At 38.6% G+C, this 19,122-nt stretch overlaps 1 protein-coding gene across 1 annotated transcript; it reads right to left on the bottom strand.

Annotated features, from left to right (window-relative positions):
* Positions 1-9,659: 9,659 nt before the first annotated feature.
* Positions 9,660-12,287, bottom strand: LOC103405785 (thioredoxin-like protein HCF164, chloroplastic; the record flags this gene model as incomplete). The annotated part of the gene is made up of 4 exons (XM_070816493.1): positions 9,660-10,286; positions 10,526-10,629; positions 11,729-11,782; positions 12,129-12,287. Coding segments are annotated over 4 exons (600 nt in total), but the record flags the coding sequence as incomplete, so codon positions are not given.
* Between the last annotated feature and the right edge of the window lie 6,835 nt (positions 12,288-19,122).

Here is a 19,122-nt window from a genome sequence, read left to right as displayed (position 1 = left end):
CATCATGTCAGAAATCATTTTAAATATTTTTATTTAAAATTAAATACAAGTACATGACAAAAACTGACCACACGATGTACGATGAACGGACACGATTTACGGATCTCTAGGATCCTCACCAAAAAGATCCAGAAAGGATCCTCACCAAAAGGATCCAAAGAGGATCCTGTTGGAACAATTTTATCCTTTCTCTAACACATATCCAAGACACCACTATGAGAGCACTTTTAGTGTAGGAAGCCCCCCTAAGCAATAGGCAACTCAATTCTCTTAAATGAACAGTAACTGTCCAAATGCATTTCAACCTGAATAGCCAAGGCAATTCGTATTAAAATATTAGTATCTTTAATTTTATAAAATAATAAAAGATGACTTTATTTTTAATTTTAGATAATAATAAAAGATCAGTTAAAAGTATTTGAAAATGTTGAAATGTAGTATAAAGTGGAAGAATATGGTTATGTATTTAGAGAAAAAAAATTATAATTTTTTACATTTTTAATTAGTTTTTTTTATAATGTTTTAATAATTGAAATTGTGGATGACATCACATAGGCAGGGCACTAGACTATGCAATTATTGCCTAACTTCTCCATCGAGCTCTCCTTGGCTCCAATTGCCCGAGTGGGCTAGAGTGAATTGGGTTGCCTACCCCCAAGGCAATAAGCAGCGGTGAAGTTGCACTGATCGATAATCTTGCGACATCAACTTTCTGATCATGTAGTATCATCTTTTCTATCAATGCTATCAGAGCGAGTTTACTGTTTTGATTATTTAAGAGGATTAATATCATTATTATACTTAACTCAATTTCATCTGTAGAAACTAAAAATTTCCCACCCGTTCCAACTTCACAGTTGTAGTTATTATCAACCAAAGAATAGAATTTCTTGATGAGAACCAAAGGGGCAAAGATAAGACTACTACAAAAAAGAGAAAATTTACAAACATGGTGGTGCAATCGAGTTCGAGTTTAATTCGTCTGACTTCATATATTTGTACCTAATCAGGCTGCCAGTTTCTTGCTACTTTAGGTAATGCTCATTGGGTTCCTTCTAAAAAATTGTTGTCTTGGGGGTTTTACTTCTATTATATTTACATGCTTACTTCCCAATGTTTAAACTAAATTTGAAAATTCTAAATTAAATTCATGATTATATTTGTCTGATACTTTCCATATATACATTAAGCTAATACAAAAAAAAAATTGTTCTCCTTTTGTTTATACCATATTTAGGGCCTTGTATTTAGATTTCGTACAAATACTCAGGGGACTTAAATGTAATTATGTGATAAAGGAAAGGGCAAATATGTAATAAGTGAGGAGTCCTTATTCTATAAAAGGATCATTCACCCTCACAATTAGAGAGGCCAATTCCTAGGCCCTCTCACCCCCTCTCAAAGCTCTCATCTTAGAGCTCTCTTTCCCTCAGATAAATACGTAATCAGTGTGGACGTAGCCCAAACCTTTGGGTGAACGACGATACATCTTGTGTTACATAAATTATTTGCAGATTCGCGGTCGGATTTACGTTGTTCCAAGACCCCTCCAGTTTTGTGCATCAACATTTGACGCCTTCTGTAGGAATCGACACGAAAAGTTATGTTGGTTCTCTCTCAATTTCTCACCTCTGCCGTGAATCTGCAAAAACCTAGCAAGCCAAAAGCGGAAAATATGAGAACCAAAACTCTAAAGGTCTCCTCTGCCCTTTTATGCTTCTTCTTTCTCAGCTGCCACCACCTACTCCGCCATGCACAAGCTTAAGTTCCGAGCACAGAAGGATACACCTGATCGACGACCTCCAGTAGTCCCAAGATCCTCTCTTGGTCAGTGGTGAGGGTGGTGGCTTTGTTTGTTGTGCTGCGTTGGGAACTTAAATCAGCCTTAAATGGGCTTCATGCAGAACAATCGTTGGACATCTTGGACATGTGAAAGGAGCAGAATTCTCCACCTGGTCATATGAAACGTAGGACACATCATCTTGATGCGTCAGTCAGCTTATCATGAACTGCCACATGGTCCTGCATTCCATGAGTCATCAACCACGTGTTCCTTTTAAGGGCTGCACCAATGTTTCTTCTCAGCACCATTAATTGGGAGCTCCTCAAGCCCCCAGCCTAACGTCGCCCTCGAGACCAATTGGTGTCCGCGGCTCTCACCTATCATCACTTTCACCGATCCCACAACCTACTTCCCTACTCCCAAATCCTCACAGCCCGTCGATATCTTCTGTTATATCATACTTTCGGCGAAAGAGCTTATGCAGCTCCTCCGTTCTTTCCTCCACGTCTCCGACTCATTCCTCGCCCAAACTCGCGAGCTCGACGAGAAGATTCAGAGGAATGAGGAGTTGGGTCCCTTGGCTGGGGTCCTAGTTGCCGTCAAAGACTAGATCTACAAGGCAGAAAATGGAATTCTCTGTACCAACTGCTATTGGTAGCTAGCTGGCTGATCTATCTCATCTGACCTACCAAAGCTCAATTGCAATACCTCGTAGTACATGCACCTCATGGAACATCAACAATTGTCACAATGAGCATGCATGCATGGAGGCTTTTTATAAACCTCAGGCATACATAAATTACTATATGCACGGGGAGTTTGCTGCATCTGCTGCTTCCAAACTTGCTGCAATATTATCAGAAGAAACTCAGGTCTCAGATAGTCATGCTTTAGGTAATCCCAGGAAAGCTGCATCTGCAAACATTACATTGCAAACAAAAGCCTTCTCATTAACAGCCTCACGATTCTTTTGGCCAAGTTCTGAAAAGAAGCTTGTGGAGTTTCTAAAGGAGAGATGTGGTTGGTGTCTTTCTTGAAAGGCTTCAGTTTCAAGCAAGAGATGCTAAATCATACTGCTTTGAGTTTCAAGCAAGAGAGATGTGGTTGGTATCTTTCTTGAAAGGCTTCAGTTTCACAGTCGGATCCGTTCGTGGACGGTAACTTCGTCGGCGCTGTGCTCCTCAAAACGAGGAAGTGTGAGTTGTTGCTGCGCATCACACTCAGCACTACCACCGGTTAATCAGACCCTTACATGTGTGGGGTCACCCCACCATGGACCAATCCATGATGCACATGTGGCTGCCAAAGCATCATCTTCCCTACCATTTCCCATCTTCAGTACTACCACCTCATCCACCAGCTCCTGCACATGCATGACCTCCTAGTTCGCCACCTCTTCCAGACGCTTCGTACTGGCACCACCCTCTCTCTCACCATCAGCGTGCTCCGGACGCATCAACTCCAGGAGCACCATGTTTTCCAATGCAGTAGTTGGCTGCTCCGACGCAGAGATTTCCCACCCCACCTGTCCCAGGCTTTCCACCACATGCCATGTACAAAGTTGAACCTGCAAGCATTGTTGCCCCCACTCCTCCACTGCTTTTGTCAGCAAAAGCAGAAAAGGAAAAGAGACACTCCACAATATTTCTTGTCTGCCATCTGCAAAAGGGAAAAGAATATTTCAGAAATAGAAAAGCAGTGGGAAACAAAAACAAAAACAAAAGAAAAAACAAAAGCAAAAAGCAAAAGCAAAAAGCAAAAGCAAGGAATAAACACCCCACCAGAATGATGTGATTTACTTTTCTGGTTTGTGTATGATGTAATTTATTTTTCTTATCTTTCGGAGATATATGTATAAACCTCATCAGAGTGTAAAAAAAACAAAAAACAAAAAAAAAAGGCAAGCCCAAAATAATGGGCTACAATGTCATGTGGAGGGCGAAGGCCCATATGCCCAAAAGAGCCAGGCCCTCTATTATCACCAACCAGGTGACCAAAAGTACGCCCAGTACTCCAAAAATTATTCTGCAACCTGCCGCTATTATCACCAACCAAGTAATCAAAAGTACGCTAGTACTCCAGAATTATTCGGCAACCTGCCGCTATTACCACCAACCAGGTGATGAAATGTACAACCCGTACTCTAATATCATTTGGCAACTAGCCATTCATGCCACCAACCAGGTGATGAAACGTACAACCCGTACTTTCCTTCATGCCACCAACCAGGTGATTAAAAGTACGCCCAGTACTCCAAATTATACATGAGCATTACTCATGTCATTCATACATAAACATTCATGAGCATCACTAATGGCAATCATACATAAACATTCATGACTTTCATTCATGTCAACATTCATGAGCATCACTTATGTTAACATTCATGAACATCACTCATGACAACATCCATGAGCATCACTCATGTCAACATCCATGAGCATCACTCATGTCAATCAACATAAACATTCATGAGCATCACTCATGTCAATCAGCTTCAAAAGCTTCATTTACAGAGCTGTAGCTTCAAAAGCTTCATTTACAAAAGCTTTAGCTTCAAAAGTTTCATTTACAAGCTTTAGCTTCAAAAGCATCATTTACAAAAGCTCTAGTTTCAAAAGCTTCATTTACAGAGCTCCAGCTTCAAAGCTTCACTTGCAAAGCTTCACTTGCAAAGCTTCACTTACAAAGCTTCACTTATAAAGCTTCAGTGCAAGGTATACAAATACCACCTCCGAACAACCGCCACTTTGGCCCATACATGGATTCAATTTGAAGTCCCCAGCCAACAGACTCTATTGACCGAAGACTTGGGAGACTACATTATGTACCATATATTGGGCCTCAACTAGGCCTCATGAAAAATACTTGGGAGACTTAGCCCATTATTTATGTATTAAGGAGCGAGCCCTTATTCTATAAAAGGGACTTCCTCACTTTCATTAGAGAGCACCCATTATTCATGTACTGAGGAGCGAGCCCTTATTTTATAAAGGGGACTCCCTCACCACCATTAGAGAGTATCGCCGCCTACTGAGCAACCGCCTCGCCGTGAGCATCAACTCTAGCCCATCATTTATGTATTGAGGAGCGAGCCCTTATTCTATAAAAGGAACTCCCTCACCTTCAAACGCCACAAGCCGAGCCAACCAAGGCAACATTAGCCACGAGCCAAGCAGCCTCGCAGCATATGCTACTTCTAGTTGAGCATCATTTCAGATTGAACACCGCCTTATATCGAGTATCAGTTTTAGACGACATCTAGTTACTTCGGCCCACACATGGACTGAATTTCAAATCTCCAGCCAAAATACTCTCTTGACTGAAGACTTTGGGGACTACTGTTTGTACCATACTCAGGGTCTCCGTATTTAGATCTCGTATAAATACTCAGGGGACTCAAATGTAATTATGTTATAAAGGAAGGGGCAAATATGTAATAAGTGAGGAGCCCTTATTCTATAAAAAGACCCCTCACCCTCACAATTAGGGAGGCCTTACATCCCCTCTCAGATTCAGAGAAGCTCATCCTCACATAAGGAAGCTCTCTCTCCCTCTCTCCCTCTTCAACATCTCAGAGAAATACAATAATCAGTGTGGACGTAACCCAAACATTAGGGTAAACCACGATACATCTTGTGTTCTTTACTTTCTTGCAGATTCACGATCAGATTTACGTTGTTTCAAGACCTCCGGTTTTGTGCATCAACACTCCTTTCATATTATAAAGGACCATTCAAGAACAACATGAACCCTAATAATTAAATTCACCATAACAATGAAACAAATTATACAATTATGGATTACAACCTAGCTCAGATACCACTATTAGGTTTCCGGGCATATTAAATTTAATTTGAATAATTAATACGGAGCGAAAAATAACAAATAACATACAATTTTTTTACCCCAATTATATATCTGGTTGGTTGTAATTGATAAAGCAACAAATTAAGAAGTCGTCGATATTAGCTTACTTGAATCTCTAGCCACGTGCATGCCGCTTGATTGGATCATCTTTATGCTTGCAATCTTCCTCTTCATGATTGACCACGCAAAACTCCCTAAGTGTTGAGCCTCTAAGCGTATCCACACTGATAAAACTAGCAATGGATGATGCAGTGATCGATTTGATGTGCTAGCAATATATATCACTTGGATCAATATAGAATGGGTGGCATACAAGGTGTTTTGGCTTAGGGTTTTTCTCTCTTTTCCCCTAGGGACAAAACTAACAACTTTTGCATTTTATGTATGAGGGAAACAAAATGAGTGTTTTTAGACTCCTTGTTGAACCCCTATGCCGCACCTCCCCTAGGGTTCGATGCCTCATGCTTTATGCCATGCTCCAAGCCCACCACTTACCAACTTTGAATTTGTGGCTTGGCCCCTTTTAATTAAACAAAGCCCACAACCTATTTAACTGAAATCATGTCCAATATTCTCAAATAATTAATCCAATACAATTGATAATTTATACCTTATCATCATCTATATATAACTTTACTAAAACTTAACATATGTGTATGACCTCTTAGGTTCTAACTAAAGTCGGCAGTGAAACTAATCAACCAATTTATTTAGGGATGTGCTATCCACACACCACTTTTTACTTATTACACACCCCTTGTTAATTTTTGTCCGTTGATCTTCTTCAATTCATCCTATTCGACAGCCGAAAACCAAAAATGTGTGGGAGAACTAAAAATGGGTGTATGGATATCACACCCCTTTATTTAACTCCACAAACTATGAGTGACATCTAACAACATGTCATGGCTACCTGGATTAGTAGAAGTATTCTCAAACAAATCATGATACTTTTCCAAACCTTGATTTAGTTACAATGCAAGTCGATTCTTATATCATCCATATCCCGATCAAGATTTAATGACATGGATATGTGTCAAATCACATGTAGTAATCTACGATCACATGTTGAAGCAGTTCTTACAAACATATCTTAATTAACAAGTGCTTCAGTCAAAGATTCATGAGATGGATCTTTAAGTGGCTTCAAGGGATATCTCATTTTGTTGAACAATTACCAGAATGTGGCTTCGATGGATCTTCACACTTATACATATGAATGAACTGAATATCACACTATCGAGCCTTGCGATCTCATTAAGGCCTTAAGGTAACCAAAGTTCATACCTACAACTATAAAATATCTTGATGCCTCAGGTCTAAGAAGTATTTGCATAATACAACCAGAAGCTTTGTAACGTTTATACCCATCACGTTTCTAACATGCGTAGCACGAGACCAATGCTATCCTTAATACGATATACATCAACTTTTCCAAATAGTTGATGTCCAGTTGACTTACCAAATGGTAAGGAACTTTATTTAAAGGCTAAGTGATTATGGAAAACAAGTCTCCATGCCTAAACTTCATTTAGGACATTGTTTCCATACCTTAAGTCTCATGGACTCATTCATAGCATATTATTACAATAATATAAAGCCAAGCTCATGAATGAGTAGATCTTGCGCATTTATTTATTAATTAATATGAAGTTGTTACTTAATATCCAATATTACGAAATTGGCTTTTAAGACAAACTCCAATACATGTATAACAACAAGACACAAAACCTTTCACATGGAACTCGACATGTTCACTCACCACATTGCAAGTATAAGGCCATAAAGGCTGAACTCAAATGTACCTGGTTAACGTTCAATTGTTCGTATGACAAGCATTCAAACTCCAATGCAGGTATAACAACTAGACATAAAATTTTCACATGGAACTTGACATGTTCACTCACAATGTAGGTATAAGGCAATTAAGGCTGAACTCAGAGGTACCCTGGTTAATGTTCAATTGTTTATATGATAAACATTCAAAGTGCTTAAACATGGTATGATTTTCAGTTTAGTAAGATAATAATTTGTATTTCCATATTTTAGACTAGAAATCTAATTAAATAATTAAACACACTAAAAGAAAATAAAAAGAACTTACTTAAGCTTAGAGACTTGCTTGAATATGTACACATGAACATCATCAGTGTAGTCTCAAAAGTTGACATGCAATATAAATTGTCCTCAGTGTGGATATATTTCGTTTGTCTCTTCGTTTTAGTGCAGTCAAAATCTCCTTTAGTTGCACCAAACTTTTAGACAGATCAGTCAATAACGAAATCTCTTCAAATGATAATCTACCAACAAATGAATAACCCTCCAAATGTCCTGCTGTTGTGTGATTATGCACTCCAATAACTACCGTCAATATCCAATCATCATCAGTTGCTAGCTTTTTAACTTTCAATTGAAACGGGCATCCACATATTTTCGTTTCAGAATTACTTCTATCCTCTTCCTTTATGTCTTTTTCGTGAATTTGACTTACATATTGTCCATTCCTTTCACAACCCAATGTAAGTCTAGGGCTCCTGTTATCTTTTCCACCTTGATCGGATCTTAAAGTCATAATAACAAAACCAATGACCTTCCCAACTTCTCGAGCCCATTGTATTAATTCTTCACTACTCTTGAATAACTACATACCAAAATTGTACATTATGAATAAACATACAAGAGTATACGTAAATCATTTACGTAGTCAACATTACCTTATTTGTAGTAAATTCACTAGTACAATCCACCATATGTGTAGATGCTGAATTATTACCAGATTCATCTACCTATTGCAAATGAATTCCACCATATATAAATAAATGGGCATTACATCAAGTTGAAAATAGTGCTAATTAAGAAGGGGATTTGTGTGTAGGTTTTGGAGACAACACATCAAGTTGGACGATTATCAGTGTCAGTTGCAACAAACATGCCTTACTTGAATTATTACCTAACCTTATGAAAACGAATTCCAGAAATTCTCATAGGAAAACGTGAAACAAATTGCACCCTAAACTAAAGCAAATTGAAATAAAAGGTCACAGAGCTATGCTTCAATTGTATGATGTCGACAATGTCGACAAATCAAGATGACCCACATGAAATCATCTTTTACATCTTCAACGGTCACATAATCATCTACTTCTTCTATAGAAACGTCATCCTCTAAGTTCATTCTTTTTGCTTTCTCTGAATGAAAAGAGATGGGAATGATGAGTTAGACTTTAAGGGAGACAAATCGTCTAAACATAGCATGAGAGCCCAAACTTTTCTTTTTTGTTTTTTTATAAAAAAAAAAGAAAAAAAGAAAAAAAGAAAATAATGCAAAAGCGGGTAACCAAGGTCTTTATTAGTCATTTTACAAATAGACAAATTTGTAATTAAAAAATTCATAAAAAGATGAATGGAAAGATAAGACATTGAGGTAAGAATAACAACTCTCTTCGGATATTTTCTCTTTTTGGTGATACCTTTCATTGACTCCTTCATCCCTTTGACTTTGCTACATAGCTTCTAGAGTTAGACTCTGTCGTCCCTTGGCTTTGGCACACATTTACCATACCAGAAATAATATTGAACTTGTACGCGGCTTCTTCGGATTGCCGGTGTACAAGAAATTCAAATATCATATTTTTGGTCGAAATTCAAATATGAACGACAGAAAAATAAGAAGAAAAATAAGAAGAAAAAAAAAACATAGCAGAAAAAAAAAGCTACTGTTTCGTATTTTATGCCTCGTTTGGCAGCTCGAACTATACTGACTATTTCTGTCGGATAAGATAAATAATCATAAAAAAGTACTGACTAAATTAATTGGGCGTTTGGTGCAGGATTAAACTAATGACCGTAGTATTTATACTGTGTTGGGTACTGAACCGGATAAGAAAAGGGAAGAAAAAAATAATTTGACAAATCGTTATTTATTTGTTGAATTTTTCTCATATTTATACCTATTGAAAATCACTCAAATTTGCAAATAACAAAGAAAAATAATAAATTCCATATATCAAATTCAAAATATTTTCCAATAACATAAAAATAGATTCAAAACACAACCACGGTCGTTAGGTTATATAGATTAATACAAACACATATCCAATTTCACAAAATATACAAATGCAAATTGGTTTCAGTAAGAAACAGTTTATCCAGATAGCCAATATACATGCATGCTGCTGCTTTGCTTTCAGTAAGAAGCAACCAAGTACCCAAAATATATATATGTTGCAGCTTTTAACAAAAGATATGCATTCTGCTTTTAACAAAATATTTTGTTGTTGTTTTCCAATGTCAATTGCGGTTACCTTGTCCAAGTAACATGAGGGGTTATTCTCCAAAATTAGTGAGCACCTATCCGTGACTTCTTGGATCAGGAACTTGGTGAACCTTTCTGGCTTCAGCACTTGAAAACTGCCCCACTACGCGAGCATGAGGTATGGAGGCTTCTCCACGGGCAAGAGCATCCACATTCTCAAGCAAGTACTTTTCTGGAAGCCTGCCTACTACGTTGCCCTCTTCATTTCCCGCTTTATCTAGGAATGCAAAGTGTGGAATACCCTCAACACCAAACTCATCAAGCTCTTGTTCCCACTTTGTGTTGTCAACATTCAGCATAACAAAATTTACATGATCCCTGCGTACAAGAATCGGTGGATAATGAAGAATCTACTATTATTTAAAGAAGAAACTGTGGCACTCTCAGATATTGAGAATCACAAGTAAAAAAGGTCGTACCCAATGCACAAGGCTCCCGCTTTACGCAGGGTCTGGGAGAGGTGAATGTCGGCTAGCAAAAATGGCACACACTATATTTAAGCGTTTATAAAGAGATTCAATTATAAGCAATAACAAGTTATAACTTGAAGATCATACTTGTACTGCTGCTCAACTTTACCGACATCTGGAGCTAATTCCTTGCATAATTCACACCAATCAGCATAGAACTCGACAACAGTAGGCTTCCCATTCGAAAGAGCCTAATCAACCATAAATAACAGAAGATCATAAGAAATAACAGCAAAAATTTCACATTGAAGATTATGTCTAGATTCATTGACACACATATACATGCTGGAAAACACAAATTAGCTAATTGAATACACGGGGATTAACAAACCAAGATGTGTCTATATGTGATTCATAAACTTCAGAAAATAAAAGGCAACAAGTATGTGCCTTGCTTTTTTGAGAAAGCACAAGAGTGGCTGATGTTCAAATTACTACATTGTCCAAGTTCCAGGACGTATATGATCCATTGCGGAATAATGTTTGAACCTCACCACGGTGTAAAGTTACACACAAAATGAGCCACAAATTTAATATTTTTCAAACTGAAAAAAACAATGTGCATTTTTTTTGTTCTTTTTCTTGAAAACTTTGGTGAAATGATAACTAGGCAACTCAGGCGGACAGAAGAAAACTTAACCACACCAGGAGCAACAGAAGAAAACCACACCAGCTGATTAAAACTACACCAGCAGCAAGAAAAAAACAGTAGCAGGAAGGATAAGAACAAGCAGAGAAACATAGTCAAACGAGCCAGGATAACATCTTGGCTAGACAAAACCAGAACAATTCTATTCAACACCCAATCAACAGAGCAATACTTCAACACCCAATCAACAATTCTATTCAGTAAACCACAACTGCTAAACGAAACCAAAACAAAGCAATACTTCAACACCCAATCAACAGAATGCCAGACCAAAAGGAAATCATAACAAAGCAATACTTCAACACCCAATCAACAGAATGCCAAACCCAAAGGAAATCATAACAAAGCAATACTTCAACACCCAATCAAATAATGCATGCAAATAAAAATAGCCCAAATATCATTAAATTTACTCCGATTTTTATCTACATGGAAAACCCTAGCCCGAAATTACACACACACACACACATATATATATCCAGATAAAAAGTAAAATTCACATAAAAATTAAAAAATGGATGAAAGCTGAGAGGGAGTGATGCAAAAACTGAGAAGAATAGGAATTTATTGGGATTTAATTTTCGGGGCATGCACGTTGATGGAGAGAGAAAGAGCACAAGAGCGAAGAGAAATTGGCTTACCCAGTTGTTCGTATGGTTGCGTTGCGACTGCGAGAGAGCCGAGTGAAACGGGAGCTACGCCAGAGACAAAGTTTTGTTTAGGTAAGTGTGAGTGAACCTCCACACTCCCACTCTACCCAATCATTAAAATTCTAATTAAAGTTCAACACCAACAACAAACCCAAATTCGACCCCAATAGCAAACCCTAAAATTCGAAAATTCTAATTAAAACACAAAATTACATAATCAATTGCATAATTAGAGAGAAAACAATAACTAGATTCAATCAATTGAAAGAAAATTGCAAGAAAAATAGGAGAAGGGGTAAAAACAGAGGGAGGGGCGGAACCTGGGAAAAACAAGAAAAATGAAAAGACGAACTGGGATTCAAAGGAAGAAGAAGAATTCGAGATGACGAACCTGGGATTCAGACGAGAGAGCAAAAGTGCATTTGGAGAAGAAGAGAGAGCGTCTGGAGACCCATAATAGGTCTGGAGAGGAAGGAGAGAGCTTCAGCTTGACTAAATTGAACCGTGGTTTTGGACGGTATAAGCAAGTGGATAAATGCTGGGCCCGGATTATTTAATCCAGTAACTATTTAATTCAAAAGGACATCAAAAACCGTACTATGTATGATTAATATTATCTGGTGCCTTATTCAGTGTGCCAAACAGGGCTTTAGAATATTTCAAAGGGCCTACATTTCAAGATTTGGAAGTTGGAACAAATTATATATTAAAACGAAACAAGAGACCTGACTCTTATTCCTTTTACTAGTTCCCCATTTCATTTGATGCTCCAGTCTCTTTGCTGAGCCTTTTCCTCCCCACATCCATCATGCATTTCTTTCTGCTCCAATCGTTGTTTCCATTTCTTTTGATCGCTTCCTTTCTTTCGATCAACGTCGAGTTAAGTCTATGCCAGAATGATCAACAATTCACAAACTGCAGCAGCGATATCAATTGTGGTGGCGTCGGAGGCATATACTATCCCTTTTTGGGGGTAAACCGAGCTAGTTACAGTGGTCAACCCGGATATGAGGTTCAATGCCTAGACAACGTCCCTGTGTTCAACATGACGGGTGTGAGCTATAGAATTATGCAAATGAACATTACAACAAACTCTCGAACAGTTAAGGTTGCTAGGCACGATTATTGGGATACTATTTGTCCTTGGACTTTTGTCAACACCACCCTCAATTTCTCCCTGTTTGATTATGTTTCTGGTTATACAAACATGACGTTTTGCTACCAATGCCCTACCGCCATAACGCTTCCTAGTACGCAGTCCCGCAACATAAGCAATACAGTGAGCTTTGTTTACTATTTGACATGTCCGGTGACAGTTGGTCAGGCATTTTCTGTGAGCTGTACACATGAGGTTATTGTTCCTGTTTATACAGAAGCTGCTCTTGCTATAGAGGCCGCCACTGAGCCCAGTCAAACAATTGTCACCAATGCGGTGGAAGGGGGTTTCTCACTGCAATTGGAGATTGACAACGATGAATGCAACAAATGTCTGGACTCAGGCGGACGGTGTGGTCTTAACAGTACTAGTAATTCTGGATTCAGTTGCTTTTGCACAGATCGAGCCTATACATCCATATGTAATGGAACTAGTAATTCAAGTCGAAGCAGATGTACGTTTGTCCCTTGTCATTCACTTATAAATTACGCATTTGAAATTCCTAGCTTGCTCTTTGTTTTAGATGATTAGTCGTAAAATGTGAGCTATCTGGTCCCATGCTAAAATTAGGAAGCGGAGGGAAGGAATCTAAACCGAGATCCCCTCTAGCAACTCTGCCCTTGCTTCTCCCCTCTTATCTACCATTTACGAACATAAATCCCGCAAAAATCGAAACAAAAAAGGGAAAAATTTCTACAGTCTTTCCATTTTCATAACCAGATCCAAACATAAAATTCCAAACAAAAAAGCAAAAAGATAATTTGTGTTGGGATTGTGCCTTATCGGTGATGTGTTTGATTTGTTGGACGACTTTCAACATATGACGATACTCTACGGCGTGCATTCTTTGGGAATGGCGGGCAGAGTCATATCTCTTAGAAATTGCTCGAAACATTCGAAATGCGTGCTAAAGAAGCGATTAAGTGCTATTGGTGACGACTGTTAGTAGGTGGTAGTTGGTGGGAGCAAATCAATGTTCTCGGACTCGTTTCCACTGAGGATATTCGTGTGAATCTTTAGAATGTATCTTCAGTGATTATTCTATCGATAACCTTCTTGCTTATTCCAACGATGAAGTCAAGTTCACTAACCTCTGACTGTCAACTTTACACCATATTCTTCAAGTGTTGACTTCGTTTACATTAATTGTTTTTCTTAGGAAACTCCTCGGTAGCAAACGCTATTCTCATCAGTTTCCCAAAATGGAGTTGTGATTTTTCTTATTGTTGTAGTTGGACTGGGATGATGAAGATCCAGTCTTGTTTGGATAAACAAACTCCTTGAACTTCACCTGGGTTTGGTACTTGGTGGTAAACCCTAGCTTCTAGTTCTCATACTTGTTGGTATAGGTGAACTTAGTCTCTTGCTTGTAGCCTAGCTAACCAGTGCTCTTGTCCACAAACTGTTCAACCTTGTAAGTTTTCAGTGTAATGGCTTGAGACTCCATCATATTCATCATTGTATGAAGATCGAGCTTTGCTTTAAACTTCTCTGGACTCATTAAGCCTTGGTTTGCTCAAGAGCATCACTTTAAGATAGCCAACTGTGTCATTGCATGCATACGCAGGCTGTTTTGTATCTTTTTTCTTCGTCAAAAGATTGATTCAAAGGTTCTATGTTTAATTTTTGAACTTTGAAACAGCTCGTACAAAGTATTGTGAATTGCGAAATGTCTTTGACCTCGTCAAATCTTATTAACAGTTTTTAACTATACTTGAGCTTAGACCTATTTTCTTTTGGCTAAGAAACCAGTCAACCTTACGATGATGTTTAACCGAATAATCAGAAACAGTGACTTTTATTTCTGCATCTTTACCTTCATTCGCTTGTTTGTTTCTCAATGTAAACTGGATCATGCTGGAACAATACACCAAGGATGAACAGATTGTAATGAACTTGTTTTAACCCTCAAATTCTTGAGTGTTCTTTCAGCCTTCTCAACATGGTTTCTCACTCAATCAGTGAGAAATTCACGATCGATCATTTCGGCGAAAGTGTGCAGCCCAGTTCGTGTCGATTCGAACAGGAACGATATGAGCATAACCTTTTCACAAACTTACCAGACTTACTAGAAAGAGTTCCTCGTGGGTGTGAAGTTTGAGTTGTCTTCTGGTAAGAGATTGGTCAAGATTGTGGTGCAGATGATTAGCAGATTGCATCACTATCTTCACGCTGAATTGAATGGTCACCACTCATTATCTTGCTACAATTCATAACCATCATATCGTACCCTGGTAGACATTTTCGATGATGTGATGTGTTCGCCTCAACGCAGCTTTCCATTACTTCGCACCAGGATCCTTCGATTCGCGAACAAATGGGCGTGAGGTTTGAGCGGTCTTTTAATAAGAGTTGGTTGAAGGTTTTAGTACAGAAGGTCGGCGGATTGTATCACCATCTTACTATAATTCATAGGCATCACAACGGTTCTTTTCCAACGTTATGTGTTTGTCTCAAAGCATCTTTTCACTGCTTCACTTCCAAACCTTATTGTTGTGAGTAGGCGGATGTCAAAACACTTCTAGCATATCTATTTGGTGCATTATGGGATGGCACTACAGCATGGTCGAGGCGAGAATTGGATAATCTTTACACTTCTCTCGAAAGGTGTGTGCTTTCTTTGGTTGTTAGGATGATCATTTGCGAGTCATTTCCACTAACTTTGACCTTGGTTGACTAGAAATTTGCAAATTAGCAAAAATGGGGAGGTGGATTGAGCACTACAACAGCTCCCAAGAGATAATGCTTGTTGGGAAAGTGACTCGTTGTTTTCTGCTTGCTTGGCTCGAGCTTTTGGGTATGCTACTAACATGGTAGCCACTTCTCTTGAATCTCAAGGTACAGTTTTCAAATGGGTTCTTTATTGGTGAAACTCTGGAGTAGTTGGCCACATTTGGAAGAACTGAGGAGAATATGATGTTTGGTGCTGGATAGAGTTTTACGACAACAGTTTCTGTTTTAATCGGTTTGGTGTATGGCCCTTTCTACGACATGGTACGAGAGTTTCCTACTGGCAACATTGATTGACAGATGAGTATTGTGGACTGATATTTGGAGGATCGAATTTACGACGTGTGGAATTGTGCATCCTCAGGAAATTACTACTTGCTTATCGAGACAACAAATGTGTGGTCGATATTGCAGGCTGCAGACTGTGATATCGATAGCTTATTTGTTGGGTTCGTTAAGCAAGTGGGCAGGAAGACCTATCTTCAGCAGTGGTTACAAATTTATTATTGTTGGGGCTTGGCCCAAAGACACATCTATTCTCAAAACGTGACGTTTCGAATTCTTGGGCAAGACCCACTTTCATTTCCAATTTTGGATTTTTAGTATAAATATTTTAACTTCCTTTACTAGTTATTTATTTTGACGTTACAAATGTTTTGGGGGAAGTATTTCCGTTTTCAGTTTTAAGTTTTGCACGAGTTTTCGACCTATATGTTTTTACCTATCTATTTTGATGTTATCGTATTTTACGTCCTTACTTTTGGCCTTAAGCTATTTTATGTTTTCGACTTTATATTTCATTAAAGTATGTTTCTACTTTTCCATTGATGGGGAAAGAAAGTAAGAGCTTGGAGGCATGATAGAGGATTTGGCAAACCACTCACGACGGTGTGGCGTATTCTCGTTGATGCACCCACTCTGACTTGATTTCTCTTTATACATAAATTCTTCTTCCTATTTTCGAGTTTTACAGTGTAGCCAGTTATTTCCAATTCTGGGGACGAAATTTCTTTAAGGGGGGTAGATTGTAAAACCCCACCCCCAATTATAAAGGTAATTTTGAGTTTTTTATTTAAAAAAAAATGTTTTTAAGGCCTTAATAGGTGTGCCCAGGGGGGGCCTACCTTGTTTTTGTGTCCCTGGTTTTTCCCTCTTTTTCTGATTTCTAACACACACACACACACATAATTCCCTCTCTCCTCTCCCTCACCTCTCCCGTAACTTTCTTTCTTTCTTTCTCTCTCTCTCTCTCTCTCTCTCTCTCTCTCTCTCTCTTTTTCTCCCTCACCTCTATTCTCTGCACCGAATGCCACAGACCATCACCATCCTAAACCTTCGTTTAAATCGTACCTCTAAACCCTCAAATTAAGCATATATATGGCTTAGGAAATCGAATGGTGGTGCTGCATGTCCAGTTTGAGGACGGAGTGGAGCTGAACAAAGAGCTTCATAGTTCTCGCCGAATCCAGGGAGGAGCTCAACCTCCTAGTCCCTACTTTGGCTTGCGATTTCCCCTATAATGTTTGAGGTATCATTCTCAAGCCCTGAATGTTCGAGTCGACTTGAAATCTAAGGTCTAAAACCCCTATAATTTTCTGTTCTTCAAACTTAACATCTAGCAGTCCCATCCGGCGGAACTCCGACGAGTTTTGAAGCAAACCCGTCCCAAACTAGGGAATTTCTCATCTAAGGTAATGTCTTGAAATCCTTATATGTCGAATTTGAGTGAGAAACTTCTGGGTTTTAACTCTAGGGAACCTTTGCATAATTTTTTTAGTTTTTACAGTGAAGATGTTCGGCAAAGCTTCGTCGAATCCAAGGGGATTTGATTCGAATTTATCTATTTCCGTATTCTGGTAAGTCATCTGAACCTTTGAGTGTGATTCTAGTGAAAAGTTGAGGTGAAATTCAAGGATTTAACCCCCTGAATTTTACTGTGCACGAACTCAGGAAACCGGCAACATCCCTTGGTCTTTCCCTGCGAATTTGTGACGGACTCGACCACTTGGTGCCCAAATATGTGTTTAGGTAAATCTTGTAATCCTTTCGTGTGATACTGGATTAAAAATCTAAGTGAGATTCTAGGTTTTCAACCTCTGCATGTTTTGTCTTGTTTTCCAGAAAATGGGTAAGCACCACCAGTGCCATCTTGGTGGAATCTCGATGAATCCGAGATTAATGGGTCCAAAATCCTCCTAAATTGAAATCTAGGTAATTTTTCCTAATCACATCTATGAGATTTTAGTTTAATTTGGTGATGATTGGAAATGGTTTGATCGCTGCTTCGAATTTGGGATAATTTTTGGGGAATGCTTAAATTAATATTTTTATAGGTGCAAATATTATGAGGCATAACACAGAGAATTAGGCACCTGTTAAGGATCGTGCTCACAATTCGGTGAGTGGACCCCTTCTAAAATTTACATGATTTCATAGTTTAAGTGCATAAATGAATAGCATGCTTTACGAGTTTATGAATTGATTTTATGTTAAGCATGTTTATGGAATATGTTGTTTATCGTCTCGTTTTTGGTGAGGAATTAATTATTAGCCTATATTGAGCTATAGTTTGATATATCGTATTTTATATAAAAACCATGAACTGGTAGACTATCTGATGGATGACGATAGGATGCTAGAACATGTTTTAGAAACCCCTCTTTATAGTATAGACGATGGATGACTTTATACTATGAAGTGGTTATTTATGAGAGGTATAACTATTTGTGCGTACCTGGTGGACACTATGCCGCTTGGGGCGAAGATCTGGTGTTGGTAGATAGGCCGGGAGAAATAATCCCTAGCTACGGGCTAAGGGACATGGAGCAGGCATTGGGCCGGGAGTTGGTAATCTCTGGCTACGGGCGCAGAGACCACAGTGCTGGCATAAGGCCGGGAGTTATATTTATTCAGTGATCTTACTGGCAGCACACCGCGCTTACGAGACGATCTGTGAGATGATTGATATTTTGATTTCCGCGATATGTCTTTTGAGATGTTTTTGGCATGCTAGGATTTTCAGTAAAACTATCACTTATTATGCTAGTAGTTTTCTTTATATAAATTGTGGGGGTTAATATCTTGATAATTGTATTATTAGAATTGTATATATGAACTTGGTCCACTCACCTTTGTTTTGCGCCCCCATTCAGGTCTTAGAAACAAGGACTACTACACAACGAACGAGGCATTCCCCTACCAGTAGCAGTCTATCACTCACTTGTGTGATATCTTGTATTGATCTTTCCTTTTGTGATCTTGAATTTGAACGTATTCTGTGCACTCTAGACATTTTCTTAAACTTTGTTTTTTACCCTTAGATTCTAATGAGTATTCATGCTCATTTCCTCCTAATCATTACTCTTGTATTCAATAAATGGCTTCGGTCACCCTTGGTGTCGGCCAGCACGTGCCTATCCGAATATTCAGGGAATCTCGGGGTCAGGACGTGTCAAAAGCAATGCACCAGTTTTCCTAGTATTATTCTCTAAGTCATCCT

Source organism: Malus domestica, chromosome 17 (genome assembly GCF_042453785.1).
Source record: "Malus domestica chromosome 17, GDT2T_hap1".
In the NCBI taxonomy this organism is placed as follows: Eukaryota; Viridiplantae; Streptophyta; class Magnoliopsida; order Rosales; family Rosaceae; genus Malus; species Malus domestica.
The sequence above is the reverse complement of the archived record's forward strand: the minus strand, read 5'-3'. Positions and strand labels throughout refer to the sequence as shown.